Below are 25,270 nucleotides of genomic sequence, written 5' to 3' on the forward strand. Positions count from 1 at the left end.
AACACCCTTATGCCTCAGTTTCCCCATCTGTAAAATGGGGATAATTATAGTCTCTATCACATATGGTTGTTTTGAAGAGTGAGATGAAGATGTAGGGTGACCAACAAGCCTGATTTGCCCAGGCCTGAGGAGTCCTTGTGTTACAGGATTTTGAGTGCTAAGATTGGGGCATTCTGAGCAGACTGGGATGGTTGGTCACCCTATAAAATGTGAGGTACTTACACAATGCCTGGTATCAGTAAATAAGAGCCATTATTTTATGTATTACAAGTATCTTTGAGAACATTCCCATGGACACGTTTTCTACATACATTAATTAGACACATCCTGACTTTGCCTTTTATAAAGAAACTAACAGGTACAATTAAAAAAATAAAAAGCTTCATCAGTGAATCAATATCACTGTCCAATGCTAAGGTCTACTTGGTTATTTCTAAAATTCTACAAGTCTATTTTTTTGCTCACTGAAGCCAACACTTAAAAAACTTCACATTGCTCTGTGAATTAGTATGCAAGAGCAAAATATTTTCAAAAGTGCACCTATGGCAAGATATAAAGCTTTGTCATGATAAGAAATGAACTGTAAAATAATCTTTTTAGTACAATGAATAAAAAGTCATTTAAGGAACACGAGCTTTTGGAGACTATATTCCCATCTGGAACATTTCTAGTTAAGATGGCAGACTAAGCATATTTCTTTGTCTCTCTTACTTGTCAATCCCATTTACTGACATAAATTTCTTTTATCCTTATTCACTGGCATTGCAGAGACCCAGGCGGGGGCTCCTCAGGTGACCTCAGACTATAACCAAATTCTGGCTGACCAAAAGCAATTGGGGTCACAGGGACAATGAAGGAAAAGGGATCCAGAGCCTAGTCATTGTTTTCTAAATTTGTCTGGTTTTAAGAATCACCTGGGGATTTTTAAAAAATATATAGATTTCCAGGTCCCTCCAATAGAGATTCTGAATCAGGTAGAGGATGGGGAGCCCTTGAATCTGTAACTGGTTGCTGTCCCCTGAGATGTTTATGATGGGGCAAATTTGGAAATGGTTCTCAACCTATGCCCGGGTGCCTCTCAGCATTTAATGCTCTGGAACCAAGGATGCTAAATACCCCACAGTGCTTGAGCCAACACAGCACATGAAAATAAAACACTGAAAACAGGACAGCACTGCGTAGAATTTTAAATGGAACTCTATCATTTAGACACTTCATTAATGTTTGTTAACTTAACAAAATTATAGATATCCCAAGGAGCTAGACTAAATATAGGCTGACCTGGTAATTTTCCAGTGGATGATAACACCCTCTTTGAGGGACAAGGGAGAACTACTTTCAGGCAAGTAATTATTTTTAACTGCTCTATTCCTGCTATTATTTTCTTCAAACGTTATTCCAATGCTATGCTGTAAATATAACACCAGGAAAAGAGGTATACTGCTCCTTCCAGAATAGACATTCTAAAAGAAAAGAAATAACTGTGTAGAAAGATATGTTTTTAACAAGTCTTATTCTTCATTTCCTCCCTCCTCACTGCTCATCAACATGGCATGCACTGTGCTTGTCCTCCTGTCTCTATCTCTATTCTCTCTGTGGTGGTCCCCAGATATTTTTAATTAGGTGCTCAGGAAGTAGTTTTTAAATGAGCAATAGATGGTGTTGCCATAGAGCATGGTGGATGTGGGGCAGTGCAAGTAGTTTAGCCCAAGGGATCAAGGTCCTGCATGATTGGGCCCCTGCCTCCCTCCCCAGTTGTGTCTCCCATGCACTGCTCCCCTTCTCTCATGCTGAGGAGTTTGAGCCTTACCAGAAGGCAGTGGGGACCCACTCCCTACAGGGGAGTTTTAACCAGGGCCATGACATTATCAGCTTTGTGTTTTAGCAAGATAACTCTGGCTGCAGTGTCAAGGATGGATGAGAGGAGGACGACTTAGGAACTGAGAAGGTCGTTTAGATCAGTAGTAGTAGTTCAGGTGGGACAATGCACAGGATAATCACCTGATACTTTTCCAGGGCCAAACCCAGACCATTTAAATCATCTCTGGAGATGGGATCCGGATATCAGAAGTTTCTAAATTGTCCTGGTGATTCCAATGAGAAACCAAGGTTTGGAATGACTAACAGAAGTTTAGGTAGTTGCAGAATGAGAACAGGGGCACAGATACAAGGGCTGTTAGATGTAGAAGAACAGCATAATTAGTGAACAGAGCAGGAGCAATGAAGATAGGGAAGGAACAGAATTACTTACAGGTTCTGGTTGGAGTCATGGAAATTGGGAGGCAGGGTGACCAAACTTCCTGTTTTGCCAAGGAGTATCATGGTTTTGTACTGAATCGGGTCCCTCATTCCAGGGGAGTTGGTAACCCTCCAGGGAGGAATTGCCGTCCAAGATAGGCAGTGAAGGATCAGAGTGCAGTTGGAGAAAGATGATTAATGTTAAACATAGGTGACAGCTGCTGAGTATTGGTGACTAACACCAACCTAAAGCTCATAGCTGAGGATCAAATGGGCTAAAGACCCCACATTCTAAATTCCTAGGATGACAGCTATTGGGGCCATCCATCCCTCAACAGTGCCTGCTAAGAGAAACCAGGAAGCAGAACCAGCACTACCACCTCACACCCTAATAGAAGATGAGGTTGAAAGGGAGAAGGTCGTTGCCTTTTGTAGAAGTACACTACTCATGTAGAACTATTTATTCCTCCAACAAGGTTAGGGGTGGGGCTGGGTTGCCTCTCCTCCTCAAAGTCAAGGGAGGGAGCTGTCGAGAGGACTGCTGATAGGTTTGTGGGTATCTGATGTGCTAGTCCCTATTGGGACAGTTATGAGGTTCTAGGCTCACTGTCCAGCCCCTGTGCTACCAGGATAGAGGAAAAGTACATTGGAAGAGATGGCATAGAGGGGGACTGCCAGGTGTAGCAGGGGCAAGACTGCCCCCACTCAAGGTCTGAGAGATTTGGAAGATGGATCCTACGTAAGCCTGAAGACCTAGGAGTTGGCTGTGGTGAGTAGATCATATTTAGAGCTTCGGTTTTATCTGGGAAAACACAGCATCGGGTGAAGAGGGGTACATATCAGAGGAATAGGACACCAGGCTGCCAGCTCAGGAGCTGGGCCTGAAATTGAGAATGAATCTCTCTCATGAGGGCCCCCTAGCACCTTGAGTTGCTGCTTGGGAGCAAATCACTTGTCAGATGACATCGTCAGTCTCCATCTGTCCAATCTGAGCACAAGGACAATGTACTGGTCCCACTAGGGCACTTCTCCCTTCTTTGTCCCTCCTCCCTGGCCATTACCAGCAAGGTATGTGATGGGGAGACACTGGTAGGTGGGGATGAACCAGGCCACACTCTCACACCCCCATTCTGCTGCAGCGGTTGGAGTGGGAAGAGGGAGAGAAGAGAGTCATTCAGTGGATATGAAAATAGAGGTTTGAAATAAAATCACTGAATCTTGATGATAGGAAGTCATTGTTTTTGTTTTTTTTTTCTTTTTAAAAGATTTTATTTATTTGACAGAGACACAGTGAGAGAGGGAACACAAGCAGGGGGAGTGGGAGAGGGAGAAGCAGGCTTCCCGCTGAGCAGGGAGTCTGATGCAGGGCTCCATCCCAGGACCCTGGGATCATGACCTGAGCCGAAGGCAGACACTTAACGACTGAGCCACCCAGGCGCCCTGGAGTCATTGTTTTAACAGCTGTCAGTAATATTACTGTAACTATTCTAATAACTGTGACTGAAAAGTTATAGCATTGGGCTAAAACATTAAGAAAGTCCACTTTCTATGGAAAAGGGGATTTTGACACAGAACTTATTGCCATGTCATGAGCAACTTTACGGAGCAGCCCAGTAGTGAGAACCTGAAGCCTTCTGCCAACAGCAAAGTGGATCCTCCAGGCCCCTCCTCAGATGACCAGCTTGCCTGCAACGTCATGGGAAATCCTGACACACATCCTGGAGCTTCAAGTCACCTGATCTGCTATGACTTGGATCTTGCTTCTGTCAAACACAACTGCTGTTGCCTTGAATAAGAAAGAATACATTGCAGGCTCAAGAGAGAGGCCCATGGCCTTGGAAAGCCAGGAAACAAAATAGACTGTAGTTGGGTCTGTCTCCTGCACATGCCTGGGTCCACTTCTTCCACCCACACTGTGATAGAGCTGCTGTGCTAGAGACAGATGTAAAAATCCTCGGATGCTGTTGCTCTCTTTCAGAGGCTTTCAGTTAATGGAATTAATTAGCTTATTTATCATTGGAATAAGGAGTAATTTAAAAAACAAATCTATGGGGCGCCTGGGTGGCTCAGTTAAGTTAAGTGTCTGACTCTTGATTTCTGCTCAGGTCATGATCTCAGGGTCTTGGAGATCAAGCCCCATGTCTGGCTCCACGCTGAGCACAGAGTCTGCTGGAGATTCTCTCCCTCTGCCCCTCCTGCTTATGCTCACTCTATCTCTCTCTCAAATAAATAAATCTTAAACAAATAAACACAAATCTACATTAATAGGCTCATATGGGGAAGACAGTGGCTCCAAGATTCCAGAGGAGAAGGGGAATTACAAATCTAATCCTGGTCTAAGACATTTCTAGATTGAAAGTTGCCCGATGTCTACCTCAATTGAAATGAGTGTTAGAAATATGTGTGAAATATATAGTTTCCAAGTTTCCTTGTACTTTTTTTTCCAGATTTTTTTTAGCTCTATGACTTTACATTTCACAGACTTAATATAGAAATGGCTTGGTAGGCTAAGGTTACAGAACAAACAGAAGTCTTGATCCTGAATCTCACTGTTGGATAGTATGTGCTCTTTATTCCTATCCTTGAAGATGAAGATTTAAATGGTTTCATCTTGGGGATGTGTTTCATACAGATGAATCTAGATGCCCCTTTTCTATATATAATTGGTACAGTTGGGACCGAAATTTTATTTTCCACTTCCTCATATGAAAATAATATAAGCAGCATATTAAACAGCCCCTAGACCAGGAAATATATGGGCATTATAATGAATAATCCTAAACTCATTATGATCTTAGTGCATAGGTTTAGATTCAGGACAATACCGGAACGGATATTTACTAACCCTGATGGCATAAAGTGCATGCCTGATCAATTTCAACAGAGTCATTATTTCGTATATGGGATAAATTTAATGCACATCACTGCCAAATATAGTTATGCTTATGGAAAAATGAATTACAGCACAATTTCATGCCAGAAATAACACTATCAAGGTCCATCGATTATACATGTAAAAATGGCCCCTTTCCCAGGCATATACACTTATATCATGATCCCCAAGAAAAAGTAGTGGATGATGGTCACCCTAAGGCAGAAACACAGTTCCTTTATGAAATAAACCGTCTTGTAATACCTGGACCCTTCAATTATCACACTACATTTAAGCCAACAGGGTGGGGACAAATTAGATTAAGTGCAATTTAAAGCAAAGCTATCTAGCTGGCTGTTTTGGTGGACTCTATTTAGCTGTAAATGACATTTAGAGTTGTTGCTGGTATGTATCTTACACTCCTTATAACCTCCCATCATCAAACTGAACTGCCAGATGCTCTATTAGGAGGAATAAACTCCCCTGGGGCTCTTCTTGGGTCAGGAAATCAGTGAGTGGCATTATGGAAATTTTCTTTCTTTTTTTATGCCATCCTGATCTGGATTAACAGCTTGAATTAAGTCCTGTTGTGCAATTGTGTGACTGTGGGGAAGGTATATGACTTTCCAGAGCTTCAGTTTCCTTACCTCTGAAATAAGGGTAGTGCTGTGACCTGTAGTCGGCACTGAATCAACAGTGGTCACCACCAGATAAAGTATCAGCAGGTTTGCTTTGAAATTCATTTCTACTTTACATGACTTCATGATAATAAACCTGCGACAGAATGTTCATTCTGTTCCTTTCATGCCTCCTCTCTCCCGAATAAACACGGGAAACAAAGCAGAACTCTTAGGCAGACAAGACTAGATAGTGTCCTCTAGTGGTAAACAGGCAAAATACATGAAGACCATTTATTTATTTATATTTTTTACTTTTTAGGATTCAGACTGAAATTGATCACAGAAATAAAATGTAAAGCTATAAGGTGAAATATAATTAATATTTGGACAGGACCTTAACTTTCACATCTTCCTGTACAGCAATAAAGAAAAACTTGGTCTGTTATAATACAAATTGTAGTTTAATTATATGAGCCACAAAATTATTGAGCCAGAAACTACTTTGTTGTTCAATCGAGTGTGAGCCACTTTGATTCATTTCCCCGCTCATGATTAAGTATTACACAAAGAAATTATTTCAGTAGTTCAGTGGCATGCATTAACAGAGTTCTTTCCAAGTTCATATAGTAGTATATAATTTGATTATTTCACAGGATTTCTAATAGTGTAGAAAAAAATAAATGTGCTATAGAGCCTTCTCCAATGATTCTAAGTATTAGATGTTAGTCACAGAACTTCTCTTAACTTGACATGATCAGAGTTGTTCCCATCCAGCTCTGATCTCTCACAATCTCCATTTCTACCAACACTATTGCTCTTGAAATTCAATCAGGGCAGTATCAGATAGTGATCAAAAGCATGAATTCTGGGGCGCCTGAATGGCTCAGCCAGTTGGACATCTGCCTTTGGCTTGGGTCATGATCCCAGAGTCCTGGGATCGAGCCCCACTTTGAGCTCCCTGCTCAGCGAGAAGTCTCCTTCTCCTTCCCTTTCCCCTCCACTAGTGCTCTGTCTCTTGCTTTCTCTCTCTCTCAAATAAATAAATAAAATCTTTTTTTTTTTTAAAAAGCATGAATTCTGAAGCCCAATTGGTCTAAATCCCAGCTTTACCATTTATTGACCATGTGAACTCTATGCCTCAGTTTGCTCATCTATGAAACATCAGTGTTAATACCAGCTGCTTCATACGGTTGTTACAAGAATTGATTAAGCTCAAATATGGAAGGTGATTAGAACACAGCCTGGACTTACTATTAGTGAATAGCTTTTATGTGCCCATCCTTTTCAGTATTATAGAGAATGCATGAGAGGCTTAAGATACAGGTCCTGACCTCAAAGAGTTTATAGTCTGCCTGAGAAGATCTTGCGGGATTAGTGGTAGGGGGTGATTTATCCCACTTCTTGGTTTGTAGGAGGAGGACTTTTCCTTAAACATACCCCTGGCACTCACATTCTTGTTCTCCCTGGGAGAAGTGGAATGATTTCCCTGGAGTGGAGTGACTTTGGGGGCAACCACATGAGGAAGAGACACATTTTCCCATGCAGTTAGAAGCCCATTTGACTCTCGCTCAAAAGTATATCCTACAATTCAGCTCAGTCAACAGTAAAGGTGATAATTTGGGCTCCACCTGCCAACCACTTGGTGTATAGTTCTTCATTTCTTGAGAACTCAGTTTGAGAATGGGGAGTTATTTATCGACGGACGGGACCCCCTGGAGATCCCAATAGAACATACCGACTCACAAAAACAATTCAGTGCTTATTTGTATGGTGTGAACCTACCATACAAAAATTTCCAGAAATGAGAATTTGGTGTAGGCTGAAGTGATAGGAAAGAGTTTCACAGAAGTGGGACTTAGGCTGGCTCTTAAAGAATGAGATCGAATTTGGATGAGGGGGAGGGAGGAAAAGGAATCCTAAGCAGAGAATTTTTTTCCTAAGACTTAACAGCAGTTTGTAGTTCTGTGCAATTGGAATAAAACATAAAATACTGGTTAAATTAGAAAGTCATATCTCTGCTTGATGACTACATGGTGACACAGCCAAGCTATGGCTAAGAAATAGGTGACACAGTTCCTCGCCACCTGGTTTTCCGATCACATGTGACCTGCCAGGAATGTTTTAACTACTTTACACATATTAAGACACTTACTCCTTACAACAGCCCTATGATACAGGTATTATTATTTCCCCCAGCTGAGGATACCAAAGCATAGACAGTGGCAATCTGTCCAAGGTCTGTAAGAGATAGAACTTGGGTTTGAACACTGGCAGTCTGACTTTGGACTTCATTCTCTCACATCACTCTGCTTTGTGATTTTTCAGTCCAAGAGAGGGGGTTGCAGTGGCCCTTCCTTGTGAAGGGACTCAGTGAGGAGACCAGCCTGAATACAATGAAGGTTTGGACTCTGGAGACTGTAACTTGAGCTGAAAGGTAGGTGGGGCTGGTTTAATGGGGGTAGGGGGGTAGGGTTGAAAAGCCAAGCACAGGAGGTTGGAGGTGGAGATAAAAAAGAAAAGGCAGGGGCGCCTGGGTGGCTCAGTTGTTAAGTGTCTGCCCCGCATTGGGCTCTCTGCTCAGCCGGAAGCCTGCTTCTCCCTCTCCCACTCCCCCTGCTTGTGTTCCTGCTCTCACTCTCTCTCTCTGTCAAATAAATAAATAAAATCTTAAAAAAAAAAACAAAAGGCAAAATTAATCCTACCATGCTCCTGCTCAAGGACAATTTTGTATTGCTCAGCGTATGAAGTCCAAAGATTTCAAGGGTTTCAGTATGGGGGAATGGACACTGTAAACATGAGGAGATGGGAGAACAAAAAGAGAGCTTGATCCTCTATATCTTGGCTGGGCCACGGATGGGCAGGGCATAGTGACACATGTTCTCACCCTTTCCAAAGGGCCTGCCTAGAGGACAAGCATGGCTGGAGGTATGAATCTGAGATTTTATACATACCTAAGAGCTGAAACTGTAAGAAGTGAAGCTCCCTGACAAAAAGATGCCAAAGGAGGTAGAAGAGAAATATTGATGGGAGAGGGAATGTGGGCAACCCAGTGTTGTGGATGGTAACTGATCCCCTGCATGACTGAAGAATTTCTAGTCAGCAAGTTCAAAGAGGTGGTTGAAGATGAGAATTGGTACAAAGCCAGGAAATTTAACAATGAGCTTGAAAACAAGGAAGAGAGGAAATGAAACTTGGCTTCTTCCCTTACAACACTGTCACATCAGGTAAAGAGAGGAATGTCTGGTTAATGTCAGCCCACGTTATCATATGTGTATACTCTTTCCTGTATAAAGGGCATAGTTACGTTATCGAGCAGATATTTGTTATCAGTCCAGTCCCCCCCAGGAAAGCAGAAACCATGATGACTACTTGAAATAGGGGATTTGTAATGCAGGTAATGGAAAAGAGGAAGACAAACAAGGGATAATGAGACAACCCAGAGATTAGGAACCACTTCTACTCCAAGTCTAGAGGGTCAAAAGGAAGAGGCAGTGCTGCTGGAAGTCAGAGGCCAATTTTACCTGTAGAATTTGGTAATGGTGGGCTTGCTGGGGGAAAGCTGGATGATGAAGAGCAGCAGCTGAACAGGGATAGTGGGATACTCTGGTTTTTCTCTTCTTCCCTCTCAATAGTCTCCCTCCAGCACCTTCAGTGACCAAGCCCAGCTGGATATTAGCTGACAGGCGAGCCAAGGAAATGCAGCCCGCAGAGGTCAGGCCCAGGATACACAGCAAAGCAGGCCGACTGGCAAGAGGGCACCTGAGGACAAACACATCCCAGACCTGCATGGTACTCTTGTAACATTTGGTCTGATGTGGGGATGGTCTTTTCCTTGTCCAGGGGAGCTAAGGCCCACCTGAGGTGAAGTCACTGTTCCTCTGGACAGTCTCTACAGTCCTGTCACCTGCCTTCTCCTACCAGAATCCAATTAGACTCATTCTTCAGCCTCAGTTACAGAAGAATCAAGGTGTCCAATGGTGGCTCTCATGGTAGACCACACAGTTTCTTCTGCATGCTGAGAGGCTGCTGGAGCTAGAGTGAAGGGTGAGGGACAAAAGCCCATGAGCACCTCCCATCCCCTGCCTTTAGAAGCTGGGAGGGAGCTGCTCTGTCCTGAGACAGGCGGCAGAATGGCACCAAAGCTGGGTGCTGGAGGCTTATGAGTTGTGGCAGGAAGAGAGACCTGTACCACATAAGCCAAAGGGTTGATGTCTCAAATACTTCCTCTTTTGTTCTCTTTCAGTATTTTGGTAAGTTAACAAAGACATTCGGAGCCCCTACGTGTGGTGCTGGTGTTAAGGAGGTGAGTGATGCGTGGGGTGGGGTGGTGGGTTTTTGTCTAAGCTTGTGCCATAGCTCTAGAGTGGCAGTAGGTCCCTGGAGCCAGTGTTGGCGGGGAGATTGTCGCGACAGAAGCCCAAGAATAAAGTGAAACTCAGATCAGAAGCTCCAGGCAGAGAAGCAACTGGTTATGTGCCCTGACTATGACCCTACCGCTAAAGCTTAGCGGTCTGGGGGTTTTTTAGCTAGTAGTTACTGAGCACTGTCTAATGCCGTGCCCCATTATAAGCACTTTGCCTGTATTAATTAATTTCACCCTAATAACAACGCTCTAAGGTAGGTGCACATGATAGATGTGGAAATAGAGGCGTAGAGGTTCAGCAACTTGCCCTGGGGAAACTGTAGAGCCAGGATTTGAATTCAGGCAAGGTGCCTCCAGAGCCTGCATATTTAACGATTACAGGGAAATCTGAGCACCTTGGAAAACAGAAGAGGTCTGAGGGAAAAGAGACAGAGAAGGCTCTGGAAAGGGTAAAATGAAAGAGGGAAATTTTAGGAGAAGATGGGAATGACCGGAGAGGAGAGGACAAGAGACTGATTAGGTGAGAGCTTCTGCGCCATTCAAGATGACACCAGCCAAGCACGGAAATGTCCGTGAGGAAATGGAACCCCCTGTGGTGCAGTCTGTGCCTAATGATTCCAATACCCAGGTTCCTTGTATACTTGTCGTTTATTGCTTCTGTTGGATCTTATTCATGGTCTTGTCTCCTCATAGTTCTGGCTATCACTGAATGTTGGGGTTGTACTTGAACATAGTCTATAGAAGTATTTTGAAGCAGAGACTTCTGAAATCATCTTCAAAAATGTTTGCTTCTGACGGGTTGCTGGCAATCCGGGATCAGCTTAACTCAAGTTCAAGCTTTAAGGTTTTGTGAACCACCAGATGATGATAAGCCAAGCCTGCCTTGTATGAGCTGGTTTATTTCTGATTTACACTTTCTCCTGTGGCTGAGGGAGGCCTTTTGAGTCTCAGGCCAAAGCAAAGAATTACTTACCATGGGAAAAGTGTTATAAAAATAACGAGAAAGCAATTAATGGATTACTATACATTCCTGAGTGGGTTCTGCATTTCTTCTCTCAGCTCTCTGCTCTCTCTGATCCTATCAGTAATGGTGACTGTGGCACATTGACTGATGCTGGTGGCATAGCGAAAGGTCAGGGTGGGGAGCACAATCAGTAAACTGGAGAGAGAGAAGTATAGAAGTGGTTGAGTGGAAATTCAGTGCTGAGCTTTTAGAAAGACCCTGAACAATTCTGCCTCACTCACTCTGTTAATGAGAAACAAAATTCACAATGACATCCTCTCATATCATGAAGAAACAATGAGGATGAAGGGAGGAGGCTGAAAGGGGGGGGCTGCTCAAGCACAAAGGGGCCTGGGTGGAGTGGGCTCCCTCACCTTGTTTTTCCTTACATATCTATCTCTTGGCTGCTAAGGGGGCTCCCAGGAGCTGATAAGGGCAAACTGAGTACCATGACTCAAAACTGTCAGGGGCAGGGATGGTCAGGATCTAGGATATGACTTTATCTTATTTCTAAGCTAATAAATTAGCCTGTTACTGTTTCATGAATGCTGGCAGAAGATATCTACTCATACTTCAGAGAGAAAGGACTTTAATCCTCATGGCACAGCAAGCAGCATCACCACCAGCACATCTGCACTGGTTCCTCTTACCCCCAGCCCTACCGAGTCTCACAGGAGCAACCCAGAGGGGCCCGGACGGCCACGTGTACATGCAGTGAGTTGCATTACAGCAGAGGACACTGTGCTTGGGGAACCCACTGTTTTATAGCCAGCAGTAAACAGCCTCCACTTTGTCCCAGAGGGAGACATCATCTCATTCCTCAACGTTGCTCTTTGCAAACACACTCTGAGACTAGGTAAAGTGTGGCCATGGCCTCAGTTTCTTGATACACCAAGCAAGCATGTGTAGGGATGCTCAGAGCTCATGGTAGATGACCTTCTCAACAGAGATGGTGTAGAGGGATCACTTAAAATGTGCATAATCTAAAAAACTATTATTTTCTGTTGTATTCTCTAAATTTGGGTTACCTAGACTGGGCCAAAGCCCCAGCTATTGGGATTCTGCTATGTGGTCCCAGTCTGTCTACGTAGCACACTCTGTCTACTATTCTCTCTTGCAGTTTTTCTTCTCATTTTAATCAGCTGTGCTTGTTTTCAATTATGTTCTTTCACATACTCTGCTTTTTTCATAAGCAGCATGCACAGTGGAATGATTGCTGATTTTGGCATTAAGAAAGCTGCATTTAGGTCCAAGCTCTACGACTTGTCAAATAAGAGATCAACACACCCATCTGGCCACTCAGGTAGTAAAGTTGGGACACCACAGTGCCCTTTGTTTAGTGAAGTATATCTTATCATTTTGAAAGTCAAATTTCTCCTCTTCCTTCTAAAACTTATTCCTCTACCTGCATACTTTATCTCGCTTACAGCCATCATCTGTTTATCCAGATTCTCCATCTTCATGCCTCTGCATCATCAAGGCTTGCCAGTTTTATCTGCTAAGTATTGTTATTATCCTTTTCTCTCCCTGCTGACATTCTTTACCTTGATCATGTTTCACCTGGAATCATTCAAGAGTTCCCTTAGGCTTGCCACCTTAAATGGATCTGTCTTACTATTGCTTGATCTTGTCATGTTCCTCATTGCAGACACCTCCCATCCTCATACAGCCCCATTTCTTTACAGCATGTGCTCCCCTTCACTCCTTCTACACCTCACCTTGTATCATTTTACATTGTAATATTCCTGATTTTCTGTATTTCTCAGTACCCACCATGGGTGTTTCATATCCTTGTGTTTTTGATGTTTTCCCTGCCTTACATACCAATCCTCTTTTTAACTAAGCCCTTTCCCTTTAAAAACTGAGGTCTTGTAATAGCCAATGACATGATACAAGGAAATTAGAAGTATAATATTTGGAAAGGATATTGTGATCCAGGAAAACCCAAAAGAAAAAAAAAAAAAACAGAAAAATTACTACCAGCAGTAAGAGAATTCTATAAGGTAGCATGGTCGAGATAGTACCCAGAAATGTCCATCAAATGGGGAATGGAACACTTAAATAAATTATGGTACATCCATATAATGTGATGTTATGGTGCTGTAAGAAAGAATGAGGGTACTGTATTCTGACATGGAGGTATTTCTAAGATACATCATTAAATTTGAAAAGCAAGTTGCAGAACAGTGTGTATAGTGTATCACTCTGTGTAATGCAGGGGGAGGGATAAACATGTTTGTGTAAGGGAACTCTTGAATAACAACAAGGAACTATAAGAGTTTTTGCTTTTGGACAAGGACGGTGAAGAGGGTTGGAAGTAGAGAGTGGTCAGTGCAGGAGCAAAACTTCCCACTGTGTGCTTTAATGTTGCTGAGTTTTGAGTTATGTGAATTTAACATCTATACAAAAGACAGATACCTAAAACAAAATAAAATGTAAAACCTCAGGCATTACCTCTACTCTTCTATGTCTCTTTCATATGAGAGGAAGTCCAGTGAGGTGGCTGAGAACAGAGGCTTGGCACCAGGCCCACCTGGATTTAATCCCATAACTGCACTTACCAACTTGTTGACCTTGGGAAAGTCTTGTATTCTCTGAGTCTCCATTCTCCTCGTTTATAATTTGGGAATGACAATCCTCAAAATGACCCTTTTGAGTGAATATTAAGTGTGATAATGTTTGTAATATAATTAACATAGTAATTTACATACAATTAGTACCTGGTATTTTATACATACATACGAGAGATATATAGTTATATGCATATATACACATATATATATGCATAACCACCTGTAAATGCATACATATATTTGTCTATATTAGCATATATATCCATATACGTACTCATTTGACTAATATACTGCATTGAAATGATCAAGTGATCCATTTGTGTCTATTTCTCTCAGCCTCAACTCTCCCTGTTCCCATCCCCACAGACTTCTATGATTTATTAATATTTTTTTTTTTTTAGATTTTATTTATTTATTTGAGAGAGAGAATGAGATAGAGAGAGAGCATGAGAGGGGGAGGGTCAGAGGGAGAAGCAGGCTCCCCGCCGAGCAGGGAGCCTGATGCGGGACTCGATCCCGGGACTCCAGGATCATGACCTGAGCCGAAGGCAGTCGCTTAACCGACTGAGCCACCCAGGTGCCCCATGATTTATTAATATTTTTATCTCCAGTACTCGCACAAGAAATATTTGTTAAATTGTTGATGAACTAAGCATGGCCAGTTCTTAAGACTCTCTGAACAGAGGGAAAAAACCAACAGAAATATCCTGAAAAATTTCAGTCAAGTCATCTAACTCCTAAGGTGGGTATTATTGCAAGTTCCTTCTGTCCCTATACCTTGCCCCTCTATGAAAACCAGGAAAGTACTTATGGACCAATCAGAGCCAAAGTTGGAGATTCTTTTCCTTTCTTATGGTAGGTTCTCATTAGATACAGTTGAAGGTTGAATGGAGGACAAATGCTGTCCCCACGTTGCCTTTCGTCTCTCCCCAGCAAGCAGCTCCTCCAAGTACTTGCACTTACAAAACTGCAGATCTAGACTATGCTTCAATTTGCTTATGAAGTTGGCTTAAAATTTATGGAAGCCCAGATTCCAATCAGCAGCACAAATAGGCAATGCTAACAGCTTTCTTTGGATTCCTCTGAAAGGAAAAATCCCACTTTAGTTAGGCAGGAACGTGCATCCCATTTCCTTCTAGTAGTAGTTTAACTTACCGTTGAAGCTGGGTCCCCTGAGATTCTGCTGGGGTCGAGAAAAGCCTGATTATCTCACTGGGACAAAATCTCTTCCTCCTGAGAGCTCAGCTTTGGTAGTCCACCCGGTGGTGCAAATACTCTTCCCTTCTAGACACAGAAATGGCGCAGTGTTAGGTCTTCTGCCAGCTCCCAATCCACCCTGCCTCTTTGCATCAAGGCAAAAGCTTAAGCCTCTTATGTCCTTCCCAGAATAACAATGCTGTTTGAAAAAATATTTCAGGTTTATAATTTTTCTGCATGCCTGATTTAGCCATCAGACTTATCTCCAGATATTTATATATAGAAACATGAATTTATAGAATTTGTATGAATTTATACAGGAATGTAAATTTATAAGGACCCTCTACATGTCTGCTTCATATGTTGAAAGGGTTCTTTCCTAAGGAATTCATTCATAAGATTTCCTAAAAAGAAAACTGTCCACGTTCACTTAAAATGTTTTATTTACCTGAACCTTAATTTTTTTAATTTATCCGTTATAAAAGCAGTGCTTCTGATAATACGTGTATGTACGTGTGTAATACCCTAGATTAAATGATTCCAATATATGCTTTTTCCTTTTCAAATTCTTCTGTAGGTATATTTCTTCTTTTTTTCTTCTAAAGATTCACTTATTTATTTATTTGACAGAGAGAGAGAGAGAGAGAGCGAGCACACAAGCAGGGGGAGGGTCAGAGGCAGAGGGAGAAGCAGGCTTCCCACTGAGCAGGAAGCCTGATGTGGAGCTCCATCCTAGGACCCTGAGATCATGACCCAAGCCAAAGGCAGGCGCTTATTGATTGAGCCACCCTCGCGCCCTGTCTAGGTATATTTCTGAGTCCGTTTAGAAAACTGTGATGATGGCATTGGCTCTGTAGATCTTGAAGCAAATTTGTTGATGTCAGTGCTGTCTCTGCCACTGAAAAGTCATCAGACCCATTCCACTACTCCCCCCTCCTCCTCTGATTTTTATAAACATGTTCTATCAGTTGGGCCAATATGCATAGATGGGACGGGGAAAATGTTTAATCCCAAGCAGCCTGCCTTTTCCTGTTACGACAGGAGACATTTGAATGACATTTGTCATCTTAAAGGGAGCAGAGGTTTTCTTCAAAGCTGTCCACAGCTGCTCTGGAGAAAATCAATTCTAGTACGTTGATTGGAAATGGGCGATTCTCCTCCAGATGTCTGTTGTGCTTGTGGCCTGACCTCCTTGAACCTCTTAAAGCATTTCCAGGAGAAACACAGTTCGTGCTACATAGCATCACCTCGAAGGGCTCAGATGTTTTCTCCAGCAAGGATTAAGGCAGGTAAGAAGTAACTTGGACTTTCAAAATGAGTGTTGCAAACTGGAAGCCAGTAGAGCAAATGTTGTCTTCAGAGACATGTCATTTGACTCACATAATGTTTTAAAAATCAGGACACTTTGATATGCAAGTGAAAATCACTGGCTTCTTAGAAAAATCAAGCCATGTGGCAATACAGGGCCCATATCTGGCCTGTCCCCTGCCCGACTCCCTACCCCTCTGGACCCCTCCACCAGGACTGTTCACGTGACTTGCCTGTCCCATGCAGGCATTTGAATTGATGGCTTCTTACTTAAAATATTATTTATATCTCATATTGAAGCATCCATCTCTCATGTTTAATTAAATAATATGTCTGCTCTGTACCCAGCCCATGTAGGTTAGATTGCCTGATTAGTACATGGTGTTACCCTTACAAAATCTAATTTGTAAATAGCAATACTCTCCTACAATGCTATGTCAAGTTCTTAGTGTGATAAATGTTCTATTATGTACATATTATTTCTCTTCCAAGTCATTTCCTTGTCTTAGACATTAGTATGTTTTGATCGGTGTCTTAGAGGAGTTGTCAATATATTGTGAAATCAATCTTTAGTAAAATTTCACTTAGGTTTTGTTTGGTCATTTATTCTTCAGGTTTGCTTGTTGATTTACTTCTTTGAATTTTAGATTCTCCTGTAATTTCTGACCTCCAGGCAAGGTGAATGAATGGACTCCTGGTAGGTTAATGAGATAAAGATCCCACTAGAATTCATCAGAGAACAACGGACACAGCTGCTCCAGAGAGAGCCAACATTATCAGCAATAAGGGAAGTAAGGGTTCTCTCAGAGTACTAGGTTCTTTGCTTGGAGTAACAGGATGCTCCCCCCTCTTCCTAATCTCCTACATTTTAACTTTAAAAATGACGTTTTTCTTTATTGAGCTAAAGGACGAAAACAGAAGATTCTTTCCACTTCCGCATCTAGGAACTAAAACTCACCATGTTTATCCCAAAACATCTTCCTCAATTCTTTTCCCAAAGTTGACTAATGTCCACATTTATAATACGCTTACATTTCCTATAGCAACTACACATCTGATTACTTCCAACACGAAATAGTTGAGTATCTCCTGTATTCCTGCCGTTAGGACAGCCACACAGAATATAGATATAAACCCAGGATAACGCCAGTCTATGAAAACCATCACCTCAAACTCTTGGAGTGTTCATCCTTAAATCCCTGTAAGGGGGGCAGATAGGTAGGTTGGTGATGCATCTGTAACACACTGGTATAGACACCACGGCACAGGTATGAACAGGATGCTTTGAGAACTCAAGGGAAGGAGTAAGTTATTCTGCCAGAAGCCTCTTGGGGGAAGAAGAACGGGATTTTGAAGGATGGCTAATGATTTTGCCAAGCACATGAAGAAAAGTGGGTACTCCAGGTAGAGGAAAGAACCTATGTGAAAGTCCCAAATCTCGACACCCATATAGCCTGCTGAGGAAATGGTGGATGAGCTAGTATGGCTGAAGAGAGAAGTAAGTAATACCAGCATTTTAGGGGGCACTTGCAACAGTCCATTACAGTAGGAAATGCAGTGGACTGGGTGAAGCGGGGCTACCTTCAGGGTACAGGCGGGAGATGAAGGAGCAGTAGGAGTCAGTGGTAACTGAAGTTCCCTCTGGGCGAGCATCTCTGCATGCTGACAACATCATCAGAGGAAAAAACCCAAGCAGCAGCAGATCTGGGGTCAGCCAGCAGGGTTGGGACACTGTGGATCTGTTGAATGACCTCTTTGGCTACATCCAAATGGATGTTCTTCATTGTTTTCTGATATGACTTTCCCCTTCTTCCCTGAAATTTTTTCTCTTATTTTCTAAGACATCACCCTCCTACATTTCTTCTTACCTATGCAATCCCTCCTTCTCAGGCTTGCAGAGGAAAAGGAGTGACTGAAGAGGGCTGTGTGTCATCAGTCTGCTGTTCCTATCTCTTGTGTATGCTCTTTCATTCCAGTAATTTCCTATTTCGCAGCTCCTCAATTACCACCTATGGACTAACTTCTAACTCCATGTCTGCCTCCATCTCTCTCTAGGTTCCAGACTTTTGTGCAACTGCCTACTGGGCATTTCCACCAGGGTGCAGGCACCTCAAACTCAATATCCAAAACTGCACTCACCTCCCTGGACTCTCATGGATGCCTCATCTCAGCAAATGACCCTCCATCTACTTGGTTTCCCAGGCTCCTCTCGATTCCAAGTTCCACGGGACCATTTCAATCTTGGTTACCACTAGCCCTGTGGGTGGCCCACACATAGCAGACACTCAAATATTGGTACAATAAATGAAGGAGGCAGAATGGGCCCTTAATGTTTCTGGCTTCTATCAACCCTCCCGGGAAAAAAATGTCATCCTCTACACTTCTCCCATCTTACTTTTGCCTGAGTTAATCAAATTAGCTTTGATTTGCTTCAGAAAGCCTTCCCTGACTACTACCTCACCTCCCTCCCTGGTCTGCTAAGTTCCATAATTTACTGCATACACCCTAATCATAGCACATAGCATATGGTTTCCATGCATGCCAATTTCACCCACCAGCTCCATAAGGGATAAAGCAGGTATCTACAGCCTGGTGCCTATTTGCTTGATGGGAAGAAGCAAGCAAAGAGGGAAGGACAGACTGGCAGATATTCTGTGGAAAATGTCCAGAACATATATGGAAATGAGTGTGGAGCTCAGAAGAGAGCTGTGGCAGAGAGAGATTTGAATTATCTGTGGTGATGCCAATGGGGTGATTGTTTTCACCCTGGAAGATGTGTGAGGGACAAACTCTCCTAGGTCTATAGGGGCTGAGATGGAAGATAGTCTTGGGTATAAGACACTAAAGAGTAGTGGGGACTGTGATGAACTAGCAATAACAGCCCTGTTTAAAGGGGACAAGCTAATAATTGCTATGCAGAAGTGCTGGCCCAGTGTAGCCAGATCTTCTGATTTTTTTTCCAAAAGAAGTCAAAAGTCCCTATTTTTTAATGAATGAGAAGTCTCCTACATTTTAAATGCTAGTCAAAGTAAACATTAGGCCAGATTCAGGCAGTGGCTTGGCAATTTGTGACTTCTGGTATAAAACATTAAGGAATGCTGACTTACAAACTATGAAATTGTGTATATATTGATGATGGGAAGAAAAACATGTCACAAATCAAAAGGGGGACAGAAGAGTATCTACAAGAACACACTCATCAGCCACTAGCTGAGTTAATTTAGGAAACACATATTTGAGGAAAGAGGAAAATTTATAAAAGAGGCTATCAGATAATGAATATTGGATCAGTCCTCGGTTTGATTTTGGAGTGGGAATGAGCTGTGTGTGAAGGAGGTCCAGTATTGAAAAATGAGGGATTTCTTTAATAGTAGTGGATGATTTTTTAGAGACTTGTGGTATATTCTCAGCTATACATAGCACTGCAGACATGAACATCATAAAATCCAAATATGAAAACATGTCCAAGTCAATGAGCTCTCTACTCACCTCAAGAATGAATTACACAATTTGAGAAATTAATTTTAACTAATAATTGAACTATATTTTAAATTATATTAAAATTAATTCTACACCCTGAGCATTGTGTGAACTTATGAACACTATATGAATTTATGTCATTAAGTCCTGTCATGACTCCATGAAGTGAGTTTTTTATTTCCATTTTTTCAGACTAAGAAACTAAGGTTCAAAAAATGTCATTTGTTCATTCATTTTTTCATTCATTTGACAAATATTTCTTTGATTTAATATGTGGGGCATACAGTAGTGAACAAAGCAGATAAGATACCTGCCCTCATGGAGCTTATACTTGTGGTGAAACCAAGTAGACATAGAGGTATACAGTAAGTAGCCTTCCTCCCAGAACTAGCGTTTCCTTTGAATCCAGGCCTTCTATTAATTCTCAGGTACGAAGGTTCTAGCAAGTGGTCATTACTCTCCAATAACAGCGGTTTTGTGGAGGCAGCAGGGGGCAGATCTATGACTCAGACAATGAAAGTCCTCAGGATAGCTAAGTAGCCCTGGCCTACTCCCCAGCCATGTGACCTCAGCAGAGACCCCCTCTGCAGTTGGGTTTCCTGCTCTGTGACAGTTGAGATAATATCTACTCTGTCCATGGAAGAGCTGTGGTGAAAATACATCAGGAAATAAGATTTTAAGAAGTGAAAGTTCTTACGAAATCCTATGTATATATTTGTGTAATGTTTGGTATATTTTACAAAGAGCTTCCAAGTAAATATATCGTGTAATTTATAATACTATACAAACAGCCAAATACAAATATAAATCAACCAATGGTGAATTTCCAGCAATCTCAGAAAATCTGGAGTACTGTTCTGGGTTGTTGAGTTAGCTTTAAGGTTGTTGAAGAGAAGTGTCATTTAATTGTCCTTAGAAGCATTTAGTTACAGCTGGCAGCAGAGGGGCCGAGACAAAAAGACCCAAACACAAAAAGAGCTGCTGAGAAAAGCTGACTCCGGGGAGGAAATTCATTGAACAAATATTTGTTAGTTGCCTACCATATCTGTTTTGTTCATTGCTTATCCTCAGTGCCTGGGACAAAGTTCCTGCTCTGAAAATGTTTGCATTCTAACAAAGGAGACAATTAATATATACATGTGTTTATGGTAGGTAATCAGTGCTACAAAAAGAAGCACTGGATGATGGTGGGGGTAGGTGCAAGGGAGGGAGAGAGTATTACTTAAGATAATTAAAGCCAGCTGCATCAATAAACAAATCATGCAGTCTCAGTGGCTTAACCAACAAAAGTTTCTCTTCTCATAAAGTCTGATTGGGGTTGGTGACTCAGGGACTCGGGCCCTCTCCATCTTACTTCTGGGTTCTCCAGGGCAGAAGAAGAAAGGAGGGATAGAGGAGCCACACTGATTGTGAATGAAATGCAGCACGGTGGATCTCAGGGGGAAGAGGATTCCAGACAGAAAAAACAAAACAAAACAAACAAGCAAAAAAACCAGCAAAGACAAAACCTTAGGCAAGTTGTGGTTTCTGGTCTGACATGTAAGAAGCTTGGAAGTTGCTACTCCATTCTAAGGAGAGGTAAAAAAATGAATAAACTGAAAAAATAAAATCTTCTTAGATCCATAAGAGAAGTGAGGTCACAGGGCAAACCACTATATCCATAGTGGAGAGACTGACAGATGAATATAGAGAATCACAACTTACCAGAGCAGAAACCTCTATAGGAAATAGTGCCAGGGTAGGAAAACCTGAACTGTAATTGGTGAGTTGCTGGAGGATCAGTGTGGACAACCCAGAGGTAAAAACCCCTGGGAGACCCAGTAATTAGAGCATCCCCACACTTTTGTGAGTTTTACCCCTGGATCTCTACCTCTTCACAGTGAATACTGGAGAAAAAGCCTCTAGTGCTTCTGGCAGGGGAAGGGGCAAAGAAACCATTTTTAAATATGCTAGAGCATTCTGTTCTTTTAACAAGGTCTGACCTCAGGAGAAACTATTTAACCTGAGCCTAACATGCTGGGATTTTATTAGGGCCCAACTGCCCTGGAGGAAAGGGAATACTCAACTCCAGCCTACTCTAGCCATCATGTCCCCCTATGGGAAGGGAAAAAACTGAGAAGCACATGCAAAGTTCACAGTCCAGAAGCAGAGGCTCACTAAAAGACTGCAGCCTAATCATCACGATAAAACGCTTCCCTTCCCCATTATACCTTACCATATGTAACAAAAGTCCTATTTACAAAAATTCCTTTTACCTAGCATAACATGCCTGGCTATGAAAAAAATATTACAAAGCATACTAAAAGCAAAAAACAAAACAAAACAAAACAAAAAACCCAACAAAACAACCAAACAAAAAACCAAAAAAAATAAAACACAGTTGGAAGAGAGACAGAACAAGTATCACAACCAGATTTATATATGTCAAGGATGTTGGAATTATTAGATCAGATTTTTAAAACAACTGTGATTAATATGCTTAGGGCTCTAGTGAATAAAGTAGACAACATGGGCAATGTAAACAGAGAGGTGGAAATTCTAAGAAAGACCTAAAAAGAAATGCTAGAGATAAAACAAACAAACAAAACACTGTTAAAGAAATGAAGCATGTTTTGATGGACTTGTAGTAGATGGACATGACTGAGGAAAGAATCTCTGAGCTTAGGATATCTCAATAGACTGAAAAACTGAATAACCAAGAATGTCTCAAAAACTGAAAAGCAAACAGAAAAAAAGACTAAAAAAAAAAAAAAAAGATAACCGGAATAGAATATCCAAGAACTCTGGGACAACTACAAAAGATGTAACATACATGTAATGGGAATACCAGAAGAATAGAAAGAAAAGAACAGAAGAATTATTTGAAACAATAGTAAGTGAGAATATTTTCAAATTAATGTCAGACACCAAACCATAGATCCAGGATGTTTAAAGAACACCAAGCAGGATAAATACCAAAAAAAACCCCTACACCTAGACACATCATTTTAAACCACAGAAAATGAAAGAGTAAGAAAAAAATCCTGAAAGAAACCAAAGGAAAAATATCTTACTACAGAAGAGCAAAAATAAGAATTACATCATACTTCTCCTCAGAAACCATGCAAGCGAGAGTAGAGTCAAATATTTAGAATTCCATAACCTGAGAAATTAAGACTTTCTCAGACAAACAAAAATAGAAAGAATTTATTGTCAGTAGACCTGCTTTGCAAGAAATGTTAGAAGTTCTTCAGGGAGAAGGAATATGGTATATATTAGAAACTCAGATCTACATAAAGAAAGGAAGAATATTAGAGAAGGAAGAAGCAAAGGTAAAATAAAATCTCTTATTTTTCTTAATTGATCTAACAGATAACTGTTCAAAATAATAATAGCAATGCTTTATTTGACTATGTATGTTTATCTACATGTACATTTACACACACACTTATGTATGCTTATATATACATGAAATGGATGATATCAGTAATACAAAGGACAGGAGGGAATTAGTATTATTTTGTTATATGGTACTCACACTACCCATGAAGCTGTATAGTGTTATTTGAAAGCAGACTTGGATTAGTTGTAAATGCATATTGCAAACTCTAGAGTAACTACTAAAAAAGAAGTATAACTGATATGTTGAAAGGAGAAAAATGGAATCATTAAATGCTCAATTAAAACCACAAATGGCAGAAAAAGAGTAGAAGAAACAAAGAACAAGGGCAACAAATTGAAAGCAGTAGCAAATATGATAGATATTAACCCAATTCAATATAATCACTTTGAATTTCAATGGTCTAAATGTACCGTTAAAAGACAGAGATTGTCAGAATGGATTGAAAAACAAGGCCCAATTTTATGTTGTCTATAAAAAAATCCACTTGAAATATAAAGACATATAGATTAAAAGTAAATGGATGAAGGAAGATATACCATGCTAACACTAATCAGAAGAAAGCAGGAGTAGCTATATTAATTTCAGACAGAGTAGATTTCAGAATAAGGAAAGTTATCAGGGATAGAGAAGAGCATTACATAATGATAAAGAGGTCAATTCTCCAAGAAGACATAATCTGTAACATGTATGCACAAACAACACAGTGGCAAAATACATGAGGCAAAAACTGACAGGACTTCAAAGAGAAATAGATGAATCTACTATTATAGTTGGAGATTTCAACACCTCTCTATAAGAAATGGACAGATCCAGGGACACTTGGGTGGCTCAGTCGGTTGAGCGTGTGCCTTCTGCTCAGGTCATAATCCTGGAGTCCGGGATTGAGCCCTGCATGGGGCTCTCTGCTCAGTGGGGAGTCGGCTTCTCCCTCTGCCCCTACCCCCACTCATGCTCTCTTTCTCTCTCTCTCTCAAATAAATAAATAAAATCTCAAAAAAAAAAAAAAAAAAAAAAAGAAAGAAAAGAAATGGACAGATCCAGCAAGCAGAAAATCAGTAAGAACATAGTTGAACTCAATAACACTCTAAATTAACTGTATGTAATGGACATGTATAGACTACTTCATCCAACAACAGTAGAATAAACATTTTTCTCAAGCTCACATAGAACATTCACCAAAATTGACCATACCCTGGGCCATAAAACACCCCTTAACAAATTTAAAAGAATAGATATCACATAATGTCTGCTCTCAGATTACAATGGAACTAAACTAAAAATCAATAACAGAAAAGTAGCTGGAATATCCCCAAATACATGGAGATTAAACAACATACTTCCAAATAACACATGGATCAAAGAAGAAATCTCAAGAGAAATCAAAAGAAATATTTTTGACTACATGAAAATGAAAAGACAACATATCAGAATGTGAGAGATGGGTTGCAGTGAGAACAGTGGTCAAAGGGAAATGTATAGCTGTGAATGCATATATTAGCAAAGCAGAAAAATCTAAACTCAATTATCAAAGCTTCCACTTTCAGAAACTAAAACAGAAGAGCAAGTTAAATACAAAGTAAGCAGAAGAATAGAAATAATAAAAAATAGAGCACAAATCAATGAAATTGAAAACAGAAAATCAACAGAATCAATGAAATTGAAAGCTGTTTCTTTGAAAACATCAATAAGCCTCTAGCTAGGCTAAGAAACAAAGAGAGAGAACACAAATTACTACTATCAGAAATTAAAGAGGAAATATAACTACAGATCCCATGGAAATTAAAAGATAATGAATACTACGAACAACTTTATGCCTACAAATGTGATAACCTACTCGAAATGGACCAATTCTTTAAAAGACACAAAGTGCCAAAATTTACACAAGAAGTAAGACAACTGAATAGACCTATATCTATTAAAGAAATTGAATCAATAATGAATAACCTTTCAAAACAAAAAGTACTGGACCCAGGTGGGTTCACTGGTGAATTCCACCAAACATTTAAGGAAGAAATTACACAAATTCCCTACAATCTCTTTCAGAGGATAGAAGCAGAGGAAATACTTCCTAATTCATTCTATGAGGCCGGCATCACACTAATATCCAAAACAAACAGATGTCACAAGAAAACTACAGTTCAATATCTCTCATGAGCATAAATACAACAAAATATTATCAAATCAAATCCAACAATGCATAAAACAAATTATACACTATGACCAAGTGGGATCAC

General features: G+C 40.9%; 1 protein-coding gene across 1 annotated transcript in view; it reads right to left on the minus strand.

Annotated features, from left to right (window-relative positions):
• The window catches only part of ARL15 (ARF like GTPase 15), a 552,355-nt gene that overhangs the window by 514,718 nt on the left and 12,367 nt on the right, over positions 1-25,270 (minus strand). The window contains exons 2-3 of the mRNA XM_078066714.1: positions 14,825-14,953; positions 13,658-13,745 (exon numbers count right to left, since the gene is read on the minus strand). Coding sequence (XP_077922840.1) covers positions 13,658-13,702 — 45 coding nt within the window. The 5' untranslated portion in view covers positions 13,703-13,745; positions 14,825-14,953. The remainder of the gene's footprint in view (positions 1-13,657; positions 13,746-14,824; positions 14,954-25,270) is intronic.

Source organism: Halichoerus grypus, chromosome 2, assembly GCF_964656455.1.
Source record: "Halichoerus grypus chromosome 2, mHalGry1.hap1.1, whole genome shotgun sequence".
In the NCBI taxonomy this organism is placed as follows: domain Eukaryota; kingdom Metazoa; phylum Chordata; class Mammalia; order Carnivora; family Phocidae; genus Halichoerus; species Halichoerus grypus.